This window comes from Tachypleus tridentatus, chromosome 8 (assembly GCF_004210375.1).
Source record: "Tachypleus tridentatus isolate NWPU-2018 chromosome 8, ASM421037v1, whole genome shotgun sequence".
Lineage (NCBI taxonomy): Eukaryota > Metazoa > Arthropoda > Merostomata > Xiphosura > Limulidae > Tachypleus > Tachypleus tridentatus.
The window spans coordinates 120,752,995-120,777,067 of NC_134832.1; the positions used below are offsets into that span (position 1 = coordinate 120,752,995).

Here is a 24,073-nt window from a genome sequence, read left to right on the forward strand (position 1 = left end):
CATGATAATATTCTTTCGAGTATGACAAAAAGTATTTTCGTCACACAGTCCTCAATTTCGTCACAATTACTCAACGGTGCAGAACATCCACTGCTCCCTCTATGAATACTTCTAACAGTGAAAAAACTAGCGGTCCATTTACTGATCTATTATAATAGAATTAACATCACAGTATAGTTGTTACGATGGATGTAATGCATAGAGAGCTATAATGTCAGAAGCAGCTAACCTGAGATTGGCGTTAGCCAAGATAACTTTGAAACACTGATAATAAAATTATTCTCATATAAAAGTATATGTATAATTTGTTTGCTTCTTTATAAGAACAAAAAAGAAACAAATCTAAGAGAGAAGAACTCTGAAAATCAGTAGAATGTAAGATAGGCCTAATGTGAAATCGGTAAAGAGAAAACTACGATATAACATAAAAAGAATGTGCTGATAGGAAGCTTTTTTTGCAAGATTCTGTGATTTTATTACAAATACCACTTTGATATACATGGTAAGAATTGTGTAACTTTTCAATTTTAGTTATATACATACACGCGCAAATATATGTATATAATAACTTGTTTATGTTTGCTTGTTTTTCATGGCTGTTCTTACGCCCCTACCGATGAAAAAATAAAATTTGAATGCACCCTTTAGTTTTTATTAATTCATTAGTTTTCCCCTTAAAGCACCTTCTCTAACAACACAGCGGTGTGTTTGCGGACTTACAATACTAGAAACCGGGTTTCGATACCTGTAGTGAGCAGAGCACAGATAATCCCTTATGCAGCTTTGTGCTTAACTTCAAACAAAAATTCCCTGTTAAATTATTTTAAAGTAATGGACTTCATTACCACTGACAGCAAGTCATTCCATAATCTGATCAAATTGTTTTATTTGGAAACAAGCTTGTCTTTTCCAAATCTTTAACTTATGTCTCTTTGCCCTATGATTTTTATCATTCCGACCTTCTGTATTATCTTGGAACTTTCGATGAGATTAAGGATACCTCATTACCCTTCCTTTCTGAAGAAAGCAAAAGTTAAGAGATTTAAACCTATCAATGTGATATAGCCCTTCCACTCCAGGAACCATTCTAGTAGTCTTCCTCTAAGACCTTTCGATGAGCCAATATTTTTTCTAAATGAGGAGACCAAAAACTGTACTCGGAATTCCAAGTGAGGCTTAACTAGGTATTTGTACAATTATCTCTTTGGCTTATAATCACTATATATATATATATATATGCATCGTTTTATACTTGAATCAACGGTTTTTAGTTAGTTAACTTCAATAACACCTTAATCAATGGTCTATAGATGCTTACTTTTGTTACAACTTCAGTTGGTTGTTTTATTATATATATAATAACCATACATTTTTAAGCCATAAATAAAACATATTAAAATTAAACAAAATACGCTGCATATTTAAAAAAAAGATCCCAAGGTACAAGTTATAACGTGATATTATAAAATGAATCCTAGGTTTTGGAGGTGACTACGGAAGTAGGACCCACATTGCGGTGGGGATACACCATTTATCAGTATTAACCTCCAATTCTCTAGTCTCACATAAGAAGAAGATAAGAAACTTAGAAATAAGGAGAGCAAGATATGGGTGCTTTAACCCACAACGTCCCACATCTATATCACCCTTCACTGCCTGTAGACAGTTGTGGGAAGGTGAATCCTCTTTCAAGTTAAAATAAGAATAAAAAAAGATAAACATGAAAAATGAAAAATAAATAAATACAATAAAATAAAATACAAGAAAATAAAAAATAAAGAATTTAAGGTACTACCATTTGTAGGTAAGTAAGACAAAACTTACCTCTTCAAGTTAGCATTCCTGCCACCAATATGGTAGAGGCACTAATTAACACGACATTAAACCATATCGCTAAAGTGATAGTTTGCTGTGACTGTCGTGCTCAAGGTTTACATCCGCATAAAGTGGTGCCAAGTTATATATATAATTCTTAAATTATATTACCTTTACCAATAACAATATACTTCTACTCTGATGTTTTGAGTGACTTAACAACAACGATAATGGTGATTTTCTTTAGTCACGTTAAGACGTGGGTTCTTATATAGATATTCTAGTTCTTATGCGAGTGTGTTTTTTATAGCAAAGCCATATCGGGCTATCTGCTGAGTCCACCGAGGGGAATCGAACCCCTGATCTTAGCGTTATAAATCCGTAGACTTACCACTGTACTAGCGGGGGACATTCTAGTTCTTAATTTGTAAAATTGCTGTCAAGAAATTATTTTGTTATTGATCTAAATTATGATAACCATATGGACTACTTTGGACTTATTGAAATAAATAGCATTTGACAATTATTTGTTTAACATCTCAAATGATACAAATAGTTTTCTAGTACCTAACCATGCTCAATATCCAAGGATTTAAAGTAATCAGCACACGTAATAGTAATTTACTAATTATGTCCTTATTAACATCATTAATGCAAATAATAGAAAGGAAAACCCAAAGAACTGGCTCCCTAGGTAATCCAATAGTAACACCAGTTCAGTTAAAACAGCCTCTTGCTTTCTATCATTTAGTTACTTTACAGTCCATTTAACTAGTCTTTCCCTAATCACTTCCGATGTGATTTTCTTATCTAATATTTTATGAACAAAACAATTTGTACTACTCCGCTTTAGAAATGGGAGTCTCTAACCCATCAAAAAAGAAAGAGAGACTTGCGTATCTGACCGTTGATCTTTAAATCCCTGAGAAAAAAAAAATCTTTATCTATTTTACTCGCTCAGTTTTCCTAGTTTACCATCAAGGGATTAACTTCTACATGGCATAATACACTTTGTCATCTTCAATTTTTAATTTTTGCTTTTACATATTCCTGTTTCTTAAGTTTGTGCTGTGCTATGTCACTGTTTTAGGGCTGCCAACTGAAATAAAATACAAAATGTTTATTTTTAGAGATCCTGTTTGAAAACTAGTAATTAGTTTAGAAAAATATATTGAATAACGTAAATCTCTGAGAATTTCAATTTAATCCTTTTCTTAAAAGGGTCTCACGGTGACTCTGCAGTCAATCTGTAGGTTTATAACTCTAAAATGGGTTTTGATACTTGCAGTACTGTTGCATCATGTTACTAAAATTTTCTAAATTATTCTAGTTGTTTCATTGAATATTATTACATAATAACGTTTCGTAGTTTGTAGTAAGTTCTAGGCCTCAATCAGGCAATATATACATGTGTGACCAAGTTATTTGGTATAAGTGAAAAAGAAGTTAAGTGAAGGAAAGTAAGTGAAGTAAGACAAAGTTTGATACATAGATAGGTCCAGATTATGTGTTTGTAAATTTAAATATAAGTGGTGTTTTCTAAAGTGAAATTATTGCAGATTGTATTGTAATAACAAAGTAGAGAAGAATGACTTGTCTTGTGAGTTGTGTTATAAAGTAACGCAACAAACCTGTGTGGACTTTTGACGAAAAGAGATAATTATTTATAGCTCTGTATGCAATTATGGTAATCAGTTGTGTAACGTAAGTAAAATTATCACCAATTGTTTTTTAAAACAAAGTAAAGGAGAGTAATTTATCTTATTAATTGTGTTCTAAACTAACTGAACCAGACCATGTGGACTTTTGATGAATAGAAATGATTATTTAAAGTTTTGCATAGAACCGTTCTGATTAACTGTGTAACGAACATTTATATATACGTTTGTCTTGTTTTAATATATTATTTTAAAACAGATTGTACTGTATGCTGTTTGTTTATTGATGAAATTTATAACCAACAAATTACAAACAACTACTGTAAAGAACCCTGCCCACACATATCGTAAAAAAAACTTGACAAATGTGTAAGATACAGATAGTTCATCGTGTCGTTTGCAATAAACCAACAAACCTGTAAACTGGATAGTTTCAAAACTACCTATAATAATTAATTTCATTAAGGTTGTTTGACCTAAGTATGCAAGTTTGAGAATATATAAGATATACAGAAGGATAACTGTGATTATATATAGTATATCGACCCGGTATGGCGAGATGGTTACGGTGCTCAACTCGTAATCTGAGGGTCACGGGTTCAAATACCCGCCACATCAAACATGCTCCCCCTTTCAGCCATGGGTCGTTATAATGTTACGATCAGTCCCACTATTCATTGGTAAAACAGTAGCCCAGGAGTTTGCAGTGGGTGGTGGTGACCAGCTGTATTCCTTCTAGTATTTCATTACCACATTACGGATGGCGAGCGCAGATAGAACTCGGGTAATTTTGCACGAAATTCATAACATATCAAATCCTTTTCTCTTCATAAGTTAAGCACGATATAATATTACAAATATTATTTTTCGTAATTCATAGGGTACTTTTATATTCACTGTCTGTTGATTAAGTTCATTGTACCAACTTAACGTAACAGTATTACGGGTCATTAGCAAGTCAGTTCTTATCATTATGAGATCTTAACCGCAGTTTGAAGAGATTACAAATGAACAGACATGTTTTATTCACTGATGCAATATTATTACGTTTCTAATTACATATATCCTTATTTTCCTACCCTGTGTGTGGAAAATAAAAATAAAATTCGTTTATTTAAAACTTGCCTTGAATACCCTCGAGAATACTTTAAAATAAGAAAATTCTTGAATATTGAAAACATTATTCTAAAGATGAACAGTATAAGTTTGTGCCTGTATTCTGATAGCATCCATTATATAGCTTGGTCAGGTGGTTAGGGTGCTGGACTCGCAATCTGAGGGAGGGTTATAATGGGATGGTAAATCTCACTATTCGTTAGTAAATGAGTATCCCAAGAGTTGGCGATGGGTGGTGATTACTAACTGCCTTCCCTCTAGTCTTACACTGCTAAATTAGGAACGGCTAGCGCAGATAGACCTCGTGTCGCTTTGTGCTAAATTAAAAAAAACAACAACAAAAATCCATTATATAGAGTTGGCTGGATCGATTAACATAATTTTTTTTATATATAGTAACTGGAAACTATTCGACGGTATACAAGGTCTATTTTGTTTTATTATTTTTGGCCAAAAAGGAGGATAAAAAGCACATGAAATAAGGCATAATTCCACTTTTGTTTTATGGACTTTTGGTTTCTATCACCTTCACTTGACTGCTTCAATTACTGTGATTACGTCTCAAACTTGCTCTTTATGGTTTTTGCTCCCTTAACGGGTACTCGTAACTAGTGTACATAATTACACGAAAACCTAGCGTTCGAAATGCATTAAAAATTACAGAAACATTACAAGACGATATGAAATGGCCCATTTCTTAAATGTAATACAAGTAAAAAGAAAAACTAGCTTACGAATAATAATTTGTTTTAGTTAAGTCAAAACAAGTTCTAACACGCGTAGAATTTTCCTTTTTTTCTTAGCAAACTGTCGCTATGTTTATGGTCATACGTCTACGATCATTGGACTTTCGAAGTCTGTCAAATAAAACATAAATATAAAAAAGTAAGTCAATTTGTGATTTGAAGATGTTGTTTCAAATGTGATGATTATCGTAATTCTGAAACAGGATAATTTTTAGGCAAGTATTTTATTTAATAGTAAAGCTACACTCTTACGTTTTGTTTCACTTAGGACGTTCTTTTGGCATCGTATGCATGACTGTAATTAATATTTCTTCTTAAACCTTTATTAGGTTCATAGTTCGGGCAATGGTTGAGAAAGATATTCAGTGATCGATCAGCGAAAATGGGCTTTTTTGAGGTATTCCCATCCTTCAATATACACAATAAATTCTTTGACAAAAAGTTGTAGATCTCCCCACCCTGAATAAAGGTTGTCAAGCTTTGTTGTCGACAATCGCTTGAAAACAAGCCTGCGGACTTAATCCATACCAACTTATTTAAATTATTCTTTAATACTGGTTAAAAATCGTTAAAGTTCTCTAGTTCTGGCATGAAGTTTAAACTCTTCTAAGTTTTCAAAACAACTTCCATTGTTGATTCATTAAATTAACAAGAGCAGGATGAGGAGGGAAATCATCATCCACATACGACCCAGTTGGAAAAATTCTCTAAATTTTGCCATTGAAGAAAAATATCTGCCACATACTTTCCACTGCGAAGAATCACACCTCAGACTTTGATGTTCTAAATCATTAAACATACCCCTGATTCAACGAGGGACTTTGAGACAATGTGAAGATTTCTCATGGTTAATTATCATGGCTTTATAGCAGAAACAAACTAATTCAATACACAACAGTTAGTTTACCTTACAAAGGAGAAGTAAAACATTCAACTTACAACTGTTTGAAAGGGGAGGGGGAAAGTATGTTTAAATATTCTGAAAAAATGAAGAGAAAGAATTAAAGAAACGAAAACTGTAATGATCAGAATTGAAGTAATATGTATTTTGTTTTCGATTCAGTTTCGTCATGAGAATTGGTTGGACGTTAGAACTTTGATTTTCATATTAAAGACTTGAACACAAGTTCTTTTGGAATATTAACAACTTTTTTTTTAAATGTATGGTATTGAATAATAACAGAAACCCAGACATTTATATATACTTTCTCATCTTTACAAGTTACAAGGCCAGATGGTTAAGGCACTGGACTCATAATCTGAGGGTCGCAGATACAATTTCTAGTTACATCAAACATGCCGTGGAGGCGTTATAATGTTACGGTCAATCCCACTAGTCGTTGGTAAAAGAGTAGCTCAAGAGTTGACGGTGGGTGGTGATGACTAACTGCCTTCCCTCTAGTTTTACACTGCTAAATTGGGGACAGCTAGTGCAGATATCTCTCGTGTAGCTTTGCGAAAAATTCAAACCAAACCGTTTTATTACATAGGAAATTCACTATAATATCGTCAGAAGGAGTCGTAGGTAGCCTTCAGTTTTAATGAAACAGTATAAGGTTTGTAAGTGTAACTTAATTCTGTACGGCTAGGTTTTCCATTGGGAACTACTGAGCATTTTAAAGTAGAATTCTGAATATACTGAACTGGAGTGCATGACTATATGGCATTGTTTAAATATTCCCTACCAGTATCAATAAAATCCACTTTCTGTCGCTGTGAAGAAGTAACTAGTTTTACCTGAACTACGTACGAGTTATCACATTAAACTCGAACTTGCTGGTTTACAAACTGTTGACATTAAAACATAGTTTAAAAGGACACAAAGGTGACAGTTGTACAATAGCTTCCACAGAAGACTATTTGAGTCTAACATAAAGGTGTATACAATACAACGTTCACAAAACTCTTTCTGTTATGTGGGTGTGTTGTGTATTCGTCTTTTATATTGCTTTTTTTATTTTAGTTTTATATTGTTCGGACTGTATCCAGTCTCTCATTCAAGTTAGGAACTAAGTTTAATTCTGCACTATATGTTTCACAGTTACAATTCTTTTCTGTAGTACTACTAGTGAAACTGATAATACCACAAAGTAAAGTAATAAGTGCTATTGTTTTAATTGAAACATACCGATTTTGTTTTTGGCTGAAGAAAATTTATGTTTCTACATCATTTGATATGGTATAACCTATATAAAAACCAGTGTGTGTTACTTAAGATTTCTCTTGACTTCTTGAAATAGGAGGACTCATAAAAGCTGGAATACATTTATCTAGATAGAATAGTTTGATTACTGTCTTCCCGTTATTGGTTTAGTGACGGATATGTAAAGGGGCCGTGAGGGTTGGATGACATGAAACCTTGTAAGTTTAGTGAGTATTGGTATAACAAGCCTAAAGTAAAGGTGTGGTGTTGGATTGTCTAGCCTACAGAGAAAAGCATAAAATTCATCATGAAATTAAAAATATCGATTCAGTTTTAAACTTAAATTGTTTCTGAATTAGGCTATGCTTTATCACCAACGTTTTTAATAAACGACAAACCTCTTTAATCAACAGAGACTCTAAACTAAAAAAATCAACAAATATTTTTCCAGTTTTGTTGTCAATACATTTCGTTTTATTCTTTCAGTAATACTGTTATACTTTTGTTGTTAAGCAACATTACCTGAAAGCCATTGTTGAAACGAACTATTTCAAAAACGCACTGGCTTTTTCTCTATATTAGAAAATGTTAATCTAACCGATTTAATTATTCTATGAAGACGCCAAAATACATATCTTGAATGTTCTTTAAATTTAACTGGCTCACAAAGAATTTACCGACAGTTGACTGTTTCGACTGCACTTTTCTGCCTCTTTGTGATTCAAACATGATTTCACAAAATTTATTATTTCAGTTTACTCTGAAATGTGAGGTTAGAATATGCTACAGGGTGGTTCTATTTGTCCCGTCATTCTTGACAGGGAATACGCTTGTGTTTTTATGATTCATGGATGGTGTTTTCAGTTGTTTATTTGCACTTTTGCAAGATTCAAGTTGTTTTATTAACTGAACAACTTTCTTTAACGAATTCCAATGGTTTTGTTTTTGTCTAATTTGCATATCCTTATCCACTATGGCATCTATGGATTGGTCTCGTGCCAACAAATCCGTCATTTTACGTGAAGCATCGGAATAAGCTAATTGGTTAAGTCGTTTCACATCTACAACCAGTTCCTCTAAGGTCGTCTCTTCCCACCTTACTCTGTTCTAAACTTTGTTTTTGGTAAGACATTTTAAATTCCAGTTTTAAGACTATTTTTTTTTGTTATACGTATCTAGACTCAATCAAGTAGTGCACTTAACCTCTCACACGTGTCAGATGGGATAAATACCGGAAGTGGGCTAAAGTGCTCGTTTTACCATAATTTAACAGGCCATTTGTGATATTACGGAAATGAGGATCTTCGATGACGTCATCATTGTGCGACAGCTAACAAGATGTTTGAAAGAAATATTGTTTATTGTATTTTTTATCTTCCCAGATTGATGTCTGTGTGATAGATTAGGCTTAGTGTACTGCTTTTAGTGGTAAAATCTAACAGCAACAAAACTGTAGCGAGTAAGGAAATCTCTAAGTCTTCCAATGACATTATCACAATGGCTAGTACTATGACAAAACGTCTTTTATTGTGTGTTTGTTTTATGCACAAAGCTACAAAAATGGATATATGTCCTCTGTCCTCTACGGGTATTGAAACTCGGTTTATATTAGTATAAGTCCGCGTGTCACTGTGTCACTGGGTTGCGTATTTTATTGTATTATATTACTATGATTTGTTATTTTTGAAATTTGAATTGAAATTTATCACGGTTTAAACTCATATCTTTCAAATACGTTGTTGGCCCGGCATGGCCAAGCGTGTTAAGGCGTGCGACTCGTAATCTGAGGGTTGCGGGTTCGCATCCCCGTCGTGCCAAACATGCTCGCCCTTCAGCCGTGGGGGCGTTATAAAGTGACGGTCAATCCCACTATTCATTGGTAAAAGAGTAGCCCAAGAGTTGGCGGTGGGTGGTGATGACTAGCTGCCTTCCCTCTAGTTTTACACTGCTAAATTAGAGACGGCTAGCACAGATAGCCCTCGAGTAGCTTTGTGCGAAATTCAAAAACAAACAAACAAACAAACCAAATACGTTGTTTAAAAATCTTGTGTATTGTATGACAATGTTTTCACTGAGAAACGTATTAAACCTGCCATAAAACACACTACAGTATTGATAAAACTGAAATGGAAACCCTTTTAACCTGAGTGCTTTCGAAAGGTGGACCCAGATTGCCTCTTTAGAAGAAAGAATACTTTTCGAAAGCGCTCGGGTTATAAGGGTTTCTATTTAAGTTTTATCAATACTTCTTGGACCTAAGTGTTTTTAGCACATCATCAACATAATAGTATTAGTATTTCTAAATACATTAACTGAAGGTGTCATGAATTTGTCATTTTATGCGCTTGCACTTCGAAAGATTTTCTAAATATGTCGCGTGGTTAAAATGAAAAATATTCGTTGCTATAATAAACAGAAAGTATTGCTGACGATTCATAAATTAGAGTGATATGGTAATGTTCGCCACCTAATTTTTACATTTTTTTTTAAATTTCGCGCAAAGCTACAAGAAGGCTGTCTGCGCTAGCCGTCCCTAATTTAGCAATGTAAGACTGGAGGGAAGGCAGCTATTCATCACCTCCCACCGCCAACTCTTGGGCTACTCTTTTAATAACGAATAGTGGGATTTACCATCACATTATAACACCCCTACGGCTGAAAGGGCAATCATGTTTGAGTTCGAGCACGCGACCCTCAGATGACGAGTCGAGTGCCTTGAGCACTTGGCCATACCGGGCCTTTTACAAAATTGAGGATATGGTTGTATATAGCACATCAGCTATTTACACAGTCACTGACAGTAAATTCAGAATATAATATTTACTATAGAGACAAGAATTCTGAATTAAAATGCTTATATTTAATTTATTTTTGTTTTACTAGTTTCTGTAAAATTGCTTTTCCAGTGCAATTACTATATTTTATGAAAAATGCTTTTACAAGAAAGAAAGTAAGTCAGCTGCATTTATTCGCTATAAGTTTTAATATCAGGGACAATACATTCCTACACTCAATTACACAACCCTCTTCAAACTTGTCAGTTACCTCTTTCTTTCTTTGTGAACCTGACGATGAACGAAGAAGGTCGAAACGTTGTTCGCTCCTCTACATGAAAACATTTTTTCAACCCATACCAGCTGCTTTTACATATATATTTGTCCTCTTCGTTTGTTGTGTTGGGTACCTTTTATAAGCTTGCGAAGAAGTTTTTTAGAAAGTTCAAATGGCCCAATAATGTTGGCATTTATGTAGATATATATATATATACATTATTGATTTCTACGTTCGAGAATCTATTACAAATTCAGAAAATAGGCAGGATTTTTGTAATATACATTTAACAATATATGTTACACGCATTTCTAAATATATATTAAACTGAAACATACATAGATATTAAAATAAATGTTAACAGTAAATCCATTACAAAGGAAAAGATTCATATTTATACATGTCATGTGTTCTCTATCCCGTTAGTTGCTAGTCGCAACATCATTCAAGAGAGTATTAAATTCATCTCACTTCATTTGTTATTGATGGAATTGATTTGGTTGCCATAGTCGTTGCTAGTGTATTTTCTTTAGAAAATATTACTTTAATATGAATGACACTATGAATAAAAGGAGTTGTCAGTTCTATCAGCAAACCTTGGGATTGCCTAAGGACATAAACCCTTGTTCTTGACTTGAGAATGACCTTCTTTCACGTGGATAGCATAAGTGCCTGAGGAATAAAAATATGTACACTATTTTCAAATATCTAATAAACCAACCAAGACATTTGAAAAGTATTCATGTCCTTGAACTGCGCAATCTGTAGATCATGGGATTGAACCCACTCCCCTGCCATGCTTGGTCTTTAAGCTGGAGGGAGAGGTATAGTGAGTTGATCAAAAACCTTATTTGTTGGTAAGAGTAGTGCAAGGGTTAGAAGTGAGTAATATTGACTAGCTGTCTTCCTTCTAGTGTATTATTTCAAAATGAAATACAACTAGTGCAAAAAATTCAACAAACGAACGAAATGAAACTTAAAAAGATTATCATAATTTTTCCATACCACACGTTTACTACAGATTTCACTGTGTGGTGACAGGTTGTTTGATAACAGTTTTCAGTTTTGACAATAGTTAGCTACAGTTATTGCACTGGTAAAATAATACAAATAAAGCTATCTCTCTTCACTCAACACACCTTACTTCATTCACGCAAGTGTTCAAGCTTGATTTTGGTTTTGTTGTTTTAATATAATGAAGAGTAGAATTTGTTATAACTGTTTTCTTTTTCTCTTTTGATTTCAACTTAGTTAAAAGCAGAAGAAATATGGCACTGCCCTGTAATACAGTATCTGTTGAGAGCTCTTGTTTTTACAGATTTTATAGCCTCTGAAAGAAATCAGGGCTATCTCAAAATATCACATCCTGTTCGTTCAAAGTTCAGTGATTATTACTCTGAGACTAGAGTCAGGAATAGATTGAGAATTCACAAATCTTCTGTTCTAGAAGTGTTGACCAACGTTTGGTACACTTCAGGTTTGACTGCTCTGAGTGTTGACAAACGTTTAGTACACTTCAGGTTTGACTGCTCTGACTAATAAAGACTGATTTGTATTCTGTCCACTCAAGTCAGAAATTCAATTTAATCCCGTGTTACATGTTCCGCCGTTCCTTTATTACTGTCATTATTTAAGAAGTTATCAATGAACTTTATTACACAATACGAATATACAGAATTTAAGGAAGGACTTAATGAGTAAATACGTTTTCTGTGATTCAGTTTTTCAAATTTGTTACGTGTAAGGCTTGAGGACACCACTAGAAATAGACTCAACTTCGTAGAATTGAAACTTCGTATCTAGTTTAAGATGAAAAAGTGTCCCAAATAGTATCTGTTATTCACAACGAGAACAGAAAATGAATTTCAGTCTTTGATTTTTAGTTAAGAAACTAATGCACACTTGTTTATATGCTGTTTGTATTTTACTAATCACTACATTTTATTCCTTCAGAAGTTATGTTACAATATCAGCAAAAATTAATCTAGTAAAAAGGCCGTCTTTTGCAGCATAGTTACACAAATGGGTGTAAAATATGAGCATCAACATACAGTTACTATGTCGTTTTCATACTTGTGTATGGGTGATTACTAAACACGTATTATAAAATAAAATTTCTTGGCTCTGTATTATATTTTGATAGCAATTAAAAATTAAAGTAGTTCATAAATTTCGACTCAAAGAAAAATTCATCGACCTCAACAATGCATCGAAAAAGGTGTTTTCAGCGCAATACAGATGTCTTGTATTCTAAATTTTTTAAAGATATCTAGTCTTAATACAAATAAAGAAAAATAATCGTAAGAGTTGTGGTATGGGATAAATAAAAAATGGCGGATAAAAAGGTTTTGAATATATTATGGAGGGTCTAAGGTTTATCTGACCCAATTTACCTAGAAATGTGCATTAATGTGTTAAGAGCAGTTAAAAATAATCACCTAATTTTCGATTTCGGAAAATGTCAAATGAGAGCACCGAGATTGGGTTCATAGGCTTTTGGGGTCACATTAGGGTTGGATTTACGAACATACACGTAAATTAGTGTAGGTATGCGAGGGATCGTTTAAAATAAGTATTTAAGTTTATTTTTTCAAAATATTTATATTGGGGCATCCAAATAAGCGTTTGGTGGGTTTTCAAGATTGGTTGCATTTCTTGACACAAATATTGGTTCGGTCATAGAAAATCTAAATAATTCTATTCATGGAAGACACCGTATTGTATCATTTTGATTTAGTTTAAAAGTGGGTGGGCGAAGAAATGATTTTAACTTCGCATAAAGCCACTTGAGGGCTATCTGCGCTCTGCTCTCAATTTAGCAGTGAAAGGCTAAAGAAAATCAGCTCTTCGTTATCACCCACAGCCAACTCTTGAGCTGCTCTTTTACAAACGAATAATGGGATTGATCGTCACATTATAACGCCTTCACGGCTGAAAGATCGAGCATGTTTGATGTAACGGGGATTCGAAGGCGCAACCCTCAGATTACGAGTCGAGCACTCCAACCACCGAGCTGTGCCAGGCCGACTCTTGCTCTTTGTATTTTATCCCATGATGCCAGGTAAACACTGGTGAAACTTTGCATTTACGTGTTTTCCCTTATCTCAATAAAAGACGTAATAAATAATGTTTTAAAAACCTACCGACAAAAAAACCTGACAAAAACACAAACTGTTTCAATTTGATTAAAGCTACATACATATATATTTTCCCCGATAATACAGGAAATATAATATGAAGGTTGCAAATTAAAATCCTCACCACCGAACATCCTTCACTGGGTTAGCCATCAGAGTGTAAAAGAAAAAAACAAAACTGGCCCTTTCAGCCGTGGGAGCGTTATAATGTGACGGTCAATCCCACTATTCGTTGGTAAAAGAGTAGCCCAAGAGTTGGCGGTGGGTGGTGATGACTAGCTGCTTTCCCTCTAGTCTTACACTGCTAAATTAGGGAGGCTAGCGTAGATATCCCTCGTGTAGCTTTGCGAGAAATTAAACAAACAAACAAACATAATTAATTCTCTTATCGTGGACCTGGACTGTCGATAAAATATTCAGTTCTAGACCAGATAGTAGGCTGAGTATTGTTTGTAAGTTTGTAAAATTTGTATATAAACCATTATTTGTAATAACTGCTATTATCAATTGTATTATTATTTGCATATTAAAATATATTTGTGTTTAAGAACTGGATGATCTTGTCTACGTACCTATCTAGGAAATTACAATATAAAATAACACGTGATCAGTAACAATGGTGTCAATGTTAAACAGGTTCTATCACGATATCGAATTATTAAGTAGAGGTCCAAAATACTACGAAATGTCGCTTTAATTTTGAAACTTCGAAACAAATACTTTAGCAACAACTTAATGTCGCGTAGTTGTATTTAGGTATACATAATGTAGGGTTTATTTTAGGTGTTACGTAATACAGGATACATAACCCAAGAGACAGAAGAGATTGTAAAATCGGTATAAGACTTTAAAAACAATTTGAATAGGATTTATAATTTCAACAATACGAATATTGGTACTTATTGTAATTTATCTCGGACGTGTCTCCAATTTATTATGTACGTACGTTACGCATTACGATTTCAAATAGGCGGAAATTTTAATTTAGAAGTTAATTAAATGTCAGTATGTATTAAATTTATGATAATTGCCGACAAGATTGATATACACACAATTGTATTTTTTAACACAAATATATTTTAATATGCAAATAATAGTACAATTGATAACAGCAGTTATTGGTTTATACACAAGTTTTACAAACAATACTCAGCCTACTAGCTGGTCTAGAAATGAATATTTTATCGACAGCGCAGATCCACGATGAGCGAATTAATTATGTTTTTTTTGTTTTTTTTCCAAATTCGCGCAAAGCTACACGAGGGCTATCTACGCTAGCCTCCCTCATTTAGCAGGGTAAGACTAGAGGGAAGGCAGCTAGTTATCACCACCCACCGTCAACCCTTGAAATAGTAGGATTGAACATAACATTATAACGCCTTACGGCTGAAAGGGCAAGCATGTTTGGTGCGACCGGGATTCGAACCCGCGACCCTCGGATTACGAGTCGAACGCCTTAACACACTTACTTACCCATGCCACATTTCATAAAAACCGAAGTTAGGGAATTTGTTTAGTAATTATTTTTTCTTTTTACAGTCTGGTGCGTAGAAAAAATCTGACAAACTTTGGCATCGCATCTCTCAGTTGTGGCTGCAAAGATTTTCATAAAATTTGGAATGTGAGGTAAAGAAACTGGGAGAGAGTTTTAAATTAGAAACAGTAGAAAATCACAATTCTTTGGTTCCTATAAATAATATACTGTGTGTCGCACGTGATGTTCTTGGTTGGACGACACACCACTACGTTTCCTGATTAAGCTCGGTAACTATACAATTTTAGAAACTGTGTCATGCAGTTTTACTGAACGTCGGCTATCGTTAACTGGTTCAAGGGTACAAGGTGATCAGCCCCATTCGAGTATAAGTGGGTCACTAGCAATTATTTGTTTGTTTGTTTTCAATTTCGCGCAAAGGTACATGAGGGCCATCTGCGCTAGCCACCCCTAATTTAGCAGTGTAAGACCTGAGGAAAGGCAGCTAGTCATCACCACTCACCGCCAACTTTTGGGCTACTCTTTTACCAACGAATAGTGTGATTGACCTTATCATTATAACGGCCTCACGGCTTAAAGGGTGAGCATGTTTGGTGGAATAGGGATTCGAATCCCCGACTCTCGGATTATGAGTCGAATGCCTTAACCACCTGGCCATGCCGAGGCCACCAACAATTAATGTTACTCGATGGATCTCCATGTAACGGAAGGTGGGCAAATGGTTAAAACATTGATAAAACTCAACCAGTTTTAGGGTGTTTTAAAACCATGTATTCGGGTTTTATCCTTTTCGTAAACCCTTATTGTTATTTTTGACGCGGCATTTTGAAGAGCCGATAGTTTTGATTCGTACAAATTGTTTGGTTAAACAATAATCTGTATTGTCATTTATATTCGTTAGTTCTGTTTAATCAGCTACTAAACTGCGCTTTCACTATAGCTTCTAAATGAAAATTACCAATGTTGTTGAACATGTATTTACTGAATGTACCATTATTAACTTTTACAATCAACGTTCTTGAGTCATTATTGCTCACCCCGAGTGGGTAACCAGTAGATTTGCGTATTACAACGCTAAAATCCGGTGTTCGATATCCCTCAGTGGACAGATATCTATTAGATAGCTTTGCCCTAAAACAAATGTATCAATGGTTCCTTGCTTCATGAACATGAAAGTTAAATGACCTATTTCCTCCTTCGTGTTATCACACACTATGAATTGCTACTAACGCTAAAGTCCCTCGCTGGGACAGCAGTAAGTCTACCGATTTACAACGCTAAAATCAGGGGTTCTATTTCCTTCGATGGACTAAGTAGATATCCCAATGTGGCTTTGCTGTAAGAAAAACACACACACACACAAACGTATTGTAATCGTGCATAAGATAGATAACTAATGTAAATAATAGCAACAAAACCAACTTAGTCTCTAGGAGAACCTTTTAATATAAGATACAAAGGTTTGCTTGGGTGATAAGGATCAGAGGGTAAGACTCCCCAGAAAATGTGGAATTTATAAATTTTACATGGAGTAATTCCTAAAATGTACAAGGTGATACGTGAACATGTAGCGTATACAAGCCTTAAGATTATCGACAGATATTAACGTATCACCACTACAGCCAATTGGGTTATTCCCTCCTTGCCCTGGAGGTTCCCCTTTGTATCAGTAACACGTGCAAATACCGATATTGTAATAGATAGGTAAACAGACTGGTAGGTAGCTGATAATTTACTACCTATTTATGAGGTCACAAAAATTACTAAACTTTCATGTAAAAATAAAATAGTATTCTTATAAATGTAGAGTTAGTCTATATATTATTATTATTAGTCTTATAATGCATATAGTACTACAGAATTCCAAGGTCTGTCACGTGGGGGTCACTTTACTACTAGTTACCTGGATACGTTCAGCCAACGTAGTCTTGGACTGAGATTACGCATGCGTGGATAGGAGAAACATGCGCATTGTCTCTGTACCCTTTTCATAGAAGGTTCTGTGTCAACAAATCATCTATCTCGAAACGCTAGTAACGCAGACGTATTCGAAAGGGATTTCGATATTTTCTTACCCATTATAACACATTTACAGGAAGATAGGTTTTACATGAGAACGTGTAGATAATAAGGTTGCACTAATGTTTAAAAGTTCTAGTTTTTGTCATAATCTCCAGATGTCTCTATAACACCAAATAAGAAAAAATGTCTGGTAGTGACAGCGACGATGAGGTGAGTTAATGTAGTTAATATTGTGAATAGTAATGAAGTATTGTGTGTTGGTGTAATGTTTTTGATTTGTTGAATATTGAAATGGCTTTAATTTTTACATAGAATGCAGAAATCACGAACACTGTGTTAAACAAAAAATGTAAATGCTTCACATTTATGACATATTGATTTTAGTAGGTAAATTCTGTATTGTTGGCCTTTCATTTTGCTCATGGCAAGCAAGATATAACGTTTACCATTCTACAACACCTCCTTGGCTCAGCAGTAAGTTTGAGGGATTATAATGACACAAATATGGATTCGATTCCCTTTGTGGGCAAAATATAGATAGCCCATTGTGTAGTTGTGCCTGTAAAAGTGAACAAAGAAATAAACATATATTCCGATGAAAGCAAGTACAAAATATTTTTAAGTAATATATATATTTTTTAATTTTCATGCAGGTAATTTGCATTCACTTAGCGTCATCCTTGTAAACGGGATACACGAATGTCATAACGTCGCATTATTATAAAGGTTGCACTCCCAAAGTTGGCTCGTTTCTGTTTCGGCACCCACGAGAGAAGTAATGCCATTTGGAAAGATCATTAACGTAGGTAATCTAAGAATTATAGGATTCCACACGGAGACCTCGGTGGAAAGGCAGCTAGTCATCACCACCCACCACCAACTCTTGGGCTACTCTTTTACCAACGAATAGTGGGATTGACCGCACTTTATAACGCCCCCACGGTTGAACGGGCGAGCATGTTTGGTGCGACTGGGATTCGAACCCATGACTTTCAGATTACGAGTCGAGTGCCTTAACCACCTGGCCATGTCGGACCAAATACCTATTAACTACCTCTTGTACGGATATGTATTTACATTTTTTTTTATCGAGAGGAAGTTTTAAATCTCAACACGATGACGTTATCGGTGTCTGTAAACAGATGAAGACATTAACACGCAAATCCTTAACATATAAAAACTAGTATCTGAAATGGGGCTCTGAGGAATAACAGCTCCATTCTCCAGATATCTTTCCCTTTGCAATGCACAGTACTGTGTATCACCCACCCCTCTCTTACGCACATGGTGACATCATCCATACTTCCATATCCAAAATTTTATTTTTGCATAGTTTAAAGAAGCTTCAAAAGTTTGTCACGTATGCACATGCCTTACTATTCTAACTGTATGGGTTTCCTTTTTAAACTAGAATACTGAAACTTAACAAACCAATAACTTATTAGTGTACTCTAGGTTGCTTTTAAAAATATTTTTTTCTGTAACTTTCAATTGGCGTGATAATTTCTCTGCGGTCTCCTACAGTACAATAATAAAATGTCTTCCAGTTAATACAGCAGATAGCCCAATATGGTTTTATTCTAAAAGAAACAAACAAAAGTAACTAACTAATAATTATTTTGGTCCATAATTATTTGAGACGTTACTTTAAAATCAGTGGAACCTTTGCAAAGATGAGTATTATTCGATAATTACTTTGAATGATTATATAAGTACAACTCAGTGGGGCCCGGCATGGCCACGTGGTTAAGGCACTCAACTCATAATCCGAGGGTCGCGGGCTCGAACCCCAGTCACACCAAACATATTTGCCCTGTCAGCGGTGGGGGCGTTATAGTGTGGCGGTCAATCTCACTATTTGTTGGCAAAAGAGTAGCCCAAGAGTTGGTAAAAGGTGGTGATACCTAGGTGCCTTCCCTCTAGTCTTACACTGCTAAATTAGGGACGGCTAGCGCAGATAGCCCTCGTGTAGCTTTGCGCGAAATTTAAAAAAACAAAGTAAACAACTACGTAGCACCAATACAGGTGTATTGTTAGTATGTACTAGTAGTACCAGTGCTACAGAAGGTTTCCATGTCAATGTAGCTCAAGCACAATTTTGACACACTTTTGAATAAGTATAGAAACCGATACTTGTATACTTACACACAAGCAAGTAGTTACGAAATGGAACAGACAATTTACATCTCATTTAACGATGGTTACGAAATGTAATAAATTATTTCCCACCGAACATACACTATTATTTTACCTGTTATATATATATATATATACACACACACACACATTAGAGCTTATGAAATATTGTATTGTGTCTACGAAGAGTACCTGTGCTATTACGCGGTCACGTTTTACTTATCATAGTTAAGATAGTAAACCTATCTTAATTGTGTATAATTTCATGTGAAGTTATTTAAACTTATGTATTCGTTCGCTTGCAACCATTGTATGACTTTTGACGAAGAAATAAATACTTGATGTTAGATATTTGTTTATATTTGAATTTTGCGCAAAGCTACACGAGTGCTATCTGCGCTAGCCGTCCCTAATTTTGCAGTGTAAGACTAGAGGGAAGGCAGCTAGTCATCACCACCTACAGCCAATTCTTGGGTTACCCCTTTTACCAACAAATAGTGGGATTGATCGTCACATTATAACGCCCCCACGCCTGAAAGGGCGAGCATGTTTGGTGTGACGGGGATTCGAACCCGCGACCCTTAGAGTACTAGTAAAGTGCCTTAATCATCTGGCCATGCCGGGCCGATGTTAGAAGTAGAGTACGCAGCCGCACCGTAATTCACTGATTAGTGCTTACGTACGCAAAAAATATTTGTGCTTTTATGTATTTTATTAAATAGTTCCCAAACTTCAACCCTTCTAATGGTAAAGAAGCGCGACACACGGTCGACCGAAGTGTATAAAGTTATTATAACTTTTTCAAAGTTACGTCAACGTAAATAGGTTCATTATTTCGTTTCACTTGATTTTTGTCAAAGATACGAAGATGCGAAGCGCATTTTGTTACTCTAAAAACCAGTTTGTGTTTATGTTGCTTTGGATAAAGGAAAAACAGATATAAAGAGTTTAGTTGTTTTTATTCACCAGCAACTTTTTTTATTTTTTGTTAATGCTAATCCGCGCGAGAGGGTATGTGAGATCGGTTGCCTGGGGTAACCAGGCTTCTGCTTGTAACAATTGTCAGTCCTCAGGTTTACCGCTGACGTATCAGAGAACACGTATGAAAGATCTTTAAACTATGAACAAGTGGCATACAAAGAAGCTATTTTACATTATTCAAATAATTTATGTAGGAAACAAAAATTAAGTGAATAGCGTACTTGTACAGTGCCCTTCCCCACCCTGAAGTGACTCGGCAAACAAATAAAAAAGTTAGCTTTAATATTGCAGTGTTGTGCATCTACCAATCCTCTTTTCTCAGAGTCACAATTTATCATTGATTTATGTATTCTCTAAGTGTAATTCATATTACACAGAACTAGATTTTTTAAAAACATTTCGTAAGTCAAGAGGGAGAGGGAATCCTGAAACGTCTCGCATAAAAATAAGTAATAACCGAGGCATTCTGTGGAAGTGGCTGTTTTTTATATATAATGTTGTATTAGCTTAAACGTACATTACTTCCTGAAGTCGTATTAACGTAACTGGCTTCACATAACCTGCTCGAACTTCAAAACGACACAACCGTATTCGTTATTTTGTGTTTTTTTTTTGGTTTATTCCAGTTTTTTAACAATACTTATTTAAATAAGTTAAAAAAGCTCTCGTGCAATATTTTTATATATATACACACACACAATTAAAAGGAATACAACACTAAACTAATTGCATATGAAATAATTCATTAAAACCAGGGACCAACCCTAGGAAGATTGTACGTGTTTCGGTGTTCTTACATAGCATGACGCAGTATTTCAGGTTACGAAATTTAATGTATAGGGTACAAGCAGTGAGACAAGATACGGGTTTACGAGCATATGGGAATCGTGCAATAGTTCAGGTTTATGAGATTTAGCGACACAGGGCCAATGAATCAGGTTATAAGTTCTGGGACATTAGAGATGATACTAAAGGACAGATTATTACAGTTTAAACTACGTTTAATTTAGATTCCACACATTTTATACGGCAAGGTGAGCATAATAAAGAACAGACTCTCTCTTTACTTAAATAAAAAAGTAATTTCTAAGGTATAATTTCTGAGCAATATTACGCAAATAACTCTAAGTTCTGTTAAAAGCAGAAGAAATAGAATATTTTTCTTCGAACAATTACGCAAGACTATAATTTTAATGGCCTAGTGGTTAATGCACTCGTAATCTCAGGATCGTGGGTTCATATCCTCGTCACATCAAACATGCTTGCCTTTTCAGCCGTGGGGACGTTATAATGTGACTGTCAATTCCACTATTAGTTGGTAAAAGAGTAGCTTCACAGTTGGCGGTGGGTGGTGATGAGTAGCTGACTTCCCTGGTAAATTAAGGACAGTTAGCGCAGATGGCAATCGTGTAGCTTTGTGTGAAATTCAGAACAAATACAAATACTATAATTTAGTGATATAATAAACGGAACACTTCCAGTCAAAAGCACGTACCACTAACTTTTGTGTGACAGAATAGTGCTAACTGACGGTCACCCTTGTAATGCACAAATGGGACCACAGTTTAGAGCACGATTTGGTTTTTTTCCGTTAAAGGGACTCGAATGATTAACCCGCAGTCTATAATCCGGCACTCTAGACACTAGTTTACAACCTGACTGAATTTAAAAAAAACAATATTTTCAGAAAGAAACGTAAATCCTTCCTAAAGTTATTTAAAAACACGATAAATAAAGTTGTAAGTTTGAAGATGTCTCCAAAATTGAGACTAACGTAATGACATCTAACCAGAAAACCGGTTTGTCAAGGAATCTAGAATGTATTCCAAACAGATGCTCTACCCTCACATTATTAGCTACTTCTCAAAGAAGGTCAACACCAAATGATCGAATAGTTTATATACATTTGTTGTAAAAGAACGACAGAAGTTCAAGTCGTTCATAATGAGCTAGGATCTTGAAGAGAGGCCTAATAAGGCTCATTTAGTTCGAAGGAGATTCCCTTATATAAACAGACCCTTCTCATCGATAAATGCCCACAGAACAAACACTTTGTAACCTTTTATACAATAAAATGTTTGCCTAGCGTAACGAACTGAAACACAAGAAGAATATAGGAAATAAAAAGCAAACTTTTGAAGAAATAAACAACAGCTTTACTATGAACTTTTATAAGTACATAAATCTGTGAGAAACTAAGGAGTCTGGAAAGTATTTCTTTTTTTTACTATAATGTTTGTTTGTTTGTTTGTTTGTTTTTGAAGTTCGCACAAAGCTACTCGAGGGCTATCTGCGCCAGCCGTCCCTAATTTAGCAGTGTAAGACTAAAGGGAAGGCAGCTAGTCATCACCACCCACCGCCAACTCTTGGCCTACTCTTTTACCAACGAATAGTGGGATTGACCGTCACATTATAACGCCCCCACGGCTGAAAGGGCGAGCATGTTTGGCGCGACGGGGATGCAAACCCGAGACCCTCGGATTACGAGTCGCACGCCTTAATACGCTTGGCTTTTTTTTTTTTTTTTACTGTATATCAGTAGAAAAACAAGTTTTCTTGATAAGACAATCAATTAATACGCAATTTCTTAAAAAGAGATAGAACCATTTCGAATTTCGTACATTTTCAACAGTAATATTATTATTTTCTGAGCTGTGATAATTGTAGGGATCGAATCAAAATGTAAATGTTATAATCTCGCAAGGTTACAGGGAATCAAATAGGAAGTGTGTACGACACGCAACCATATAAATATTTTATCGTACATTTAATATAATAATTCTCATAAAATTTATTAATCCTTTTATTTTATTTTTTACAATGAAATATGTAGAAACAGTTTTAGGTGATACCAGTGAAAACCAACTAGTCCCCAGCACCTATCACCAGCTCTTAGACTACTGTTATATAAACGAGCAGTTGGGTTTGATCATATCTCTTATAGCGTATCTACGGACAAAAGTGTGGAGCCATTTTCAGTAACACCTGAAACTAACAAATTTACAAAAGCTGATTGTATTTTTCAGTTCCCCACCTTGTGTATTTTACAGAAGTTTCATTGTTTTAGCTTTTGCCTTTCGTTCATTCGTGTTCGGATATTCGCACAACGTTACTCGAGAATGACGGGTTTCGAACGTCACATCTATAATGTACCCACGGCCCTAATGTGCGGAGTACGATTTTTCTTTTTAGTGGTAGGAGACGTGTACCATGAAATCACTGATATGATCCATCCTTTGTCGATTACAAGGTGTCTTAATTGTTTGCTGTTTTTACTCTACTCAGAATAAGTTTCGTAACCCCCAAGGCAGCATGGACGAAAAGGAATTTCGTATGATTTCCCTCTGTGACTTCAGACTTGGACGAAAAACTATCAAAACTACATGAAACATCAACCAAGCAATCGGCAATGGATCTGTTACTGAGTGTATAGTTCAGTGTTGGTTCCAAAGGTTTCAACATGGAGATGAAAGTCTAGAAGATCGTGGAAGGAATCCATCTTAAGATAAAAACATATTAAGGGAGGCAATTGAGACAGACGCTCGCGCAACAGTACGCGAGCTTGTAGAAAAGCTAGGCACAAGTAAATCAAGCATTAGCAACCATTTGATTGTTGTCGAAAAGACGAAAAAGTTGGATAAGTGGGTTTTGCATGAGATGACTGAAGATCAACAAAATCAGTATTATAAAACCTGTCAAAGATGATGCTCCAAAATTGAATGAACTGGAAATCGAGGTTCTGCCTCATCCACCTTATTACCCAGACCTTTCCC

General features: G+C 35.0%; 1 protein-coding gene across 1 annotated transcript in view; it reads left to right on the forward strand.

Annotated features, from left to right (window-relative positions):
* Window positions 1-17,107: 17,107 nt before the first annotated feature.
* The window catches only part of LOC143223995 (tetratricopeptide repeat protein 39A-like), a 69,319-nt gene continuing 62,353 nt past the window's right edge, over window positions 17,108-24,073 (forward strand). Inside the window, 1 exon segment of the mRNA XM_076452461.1 lies at window positions 17,108-17,393. Coding sequence (XP_076308576.1) covers window positions 17,367-17,393 — 27 coding nt within the window. The 5' untranslated portion in view covers window positions 17,108-17,366.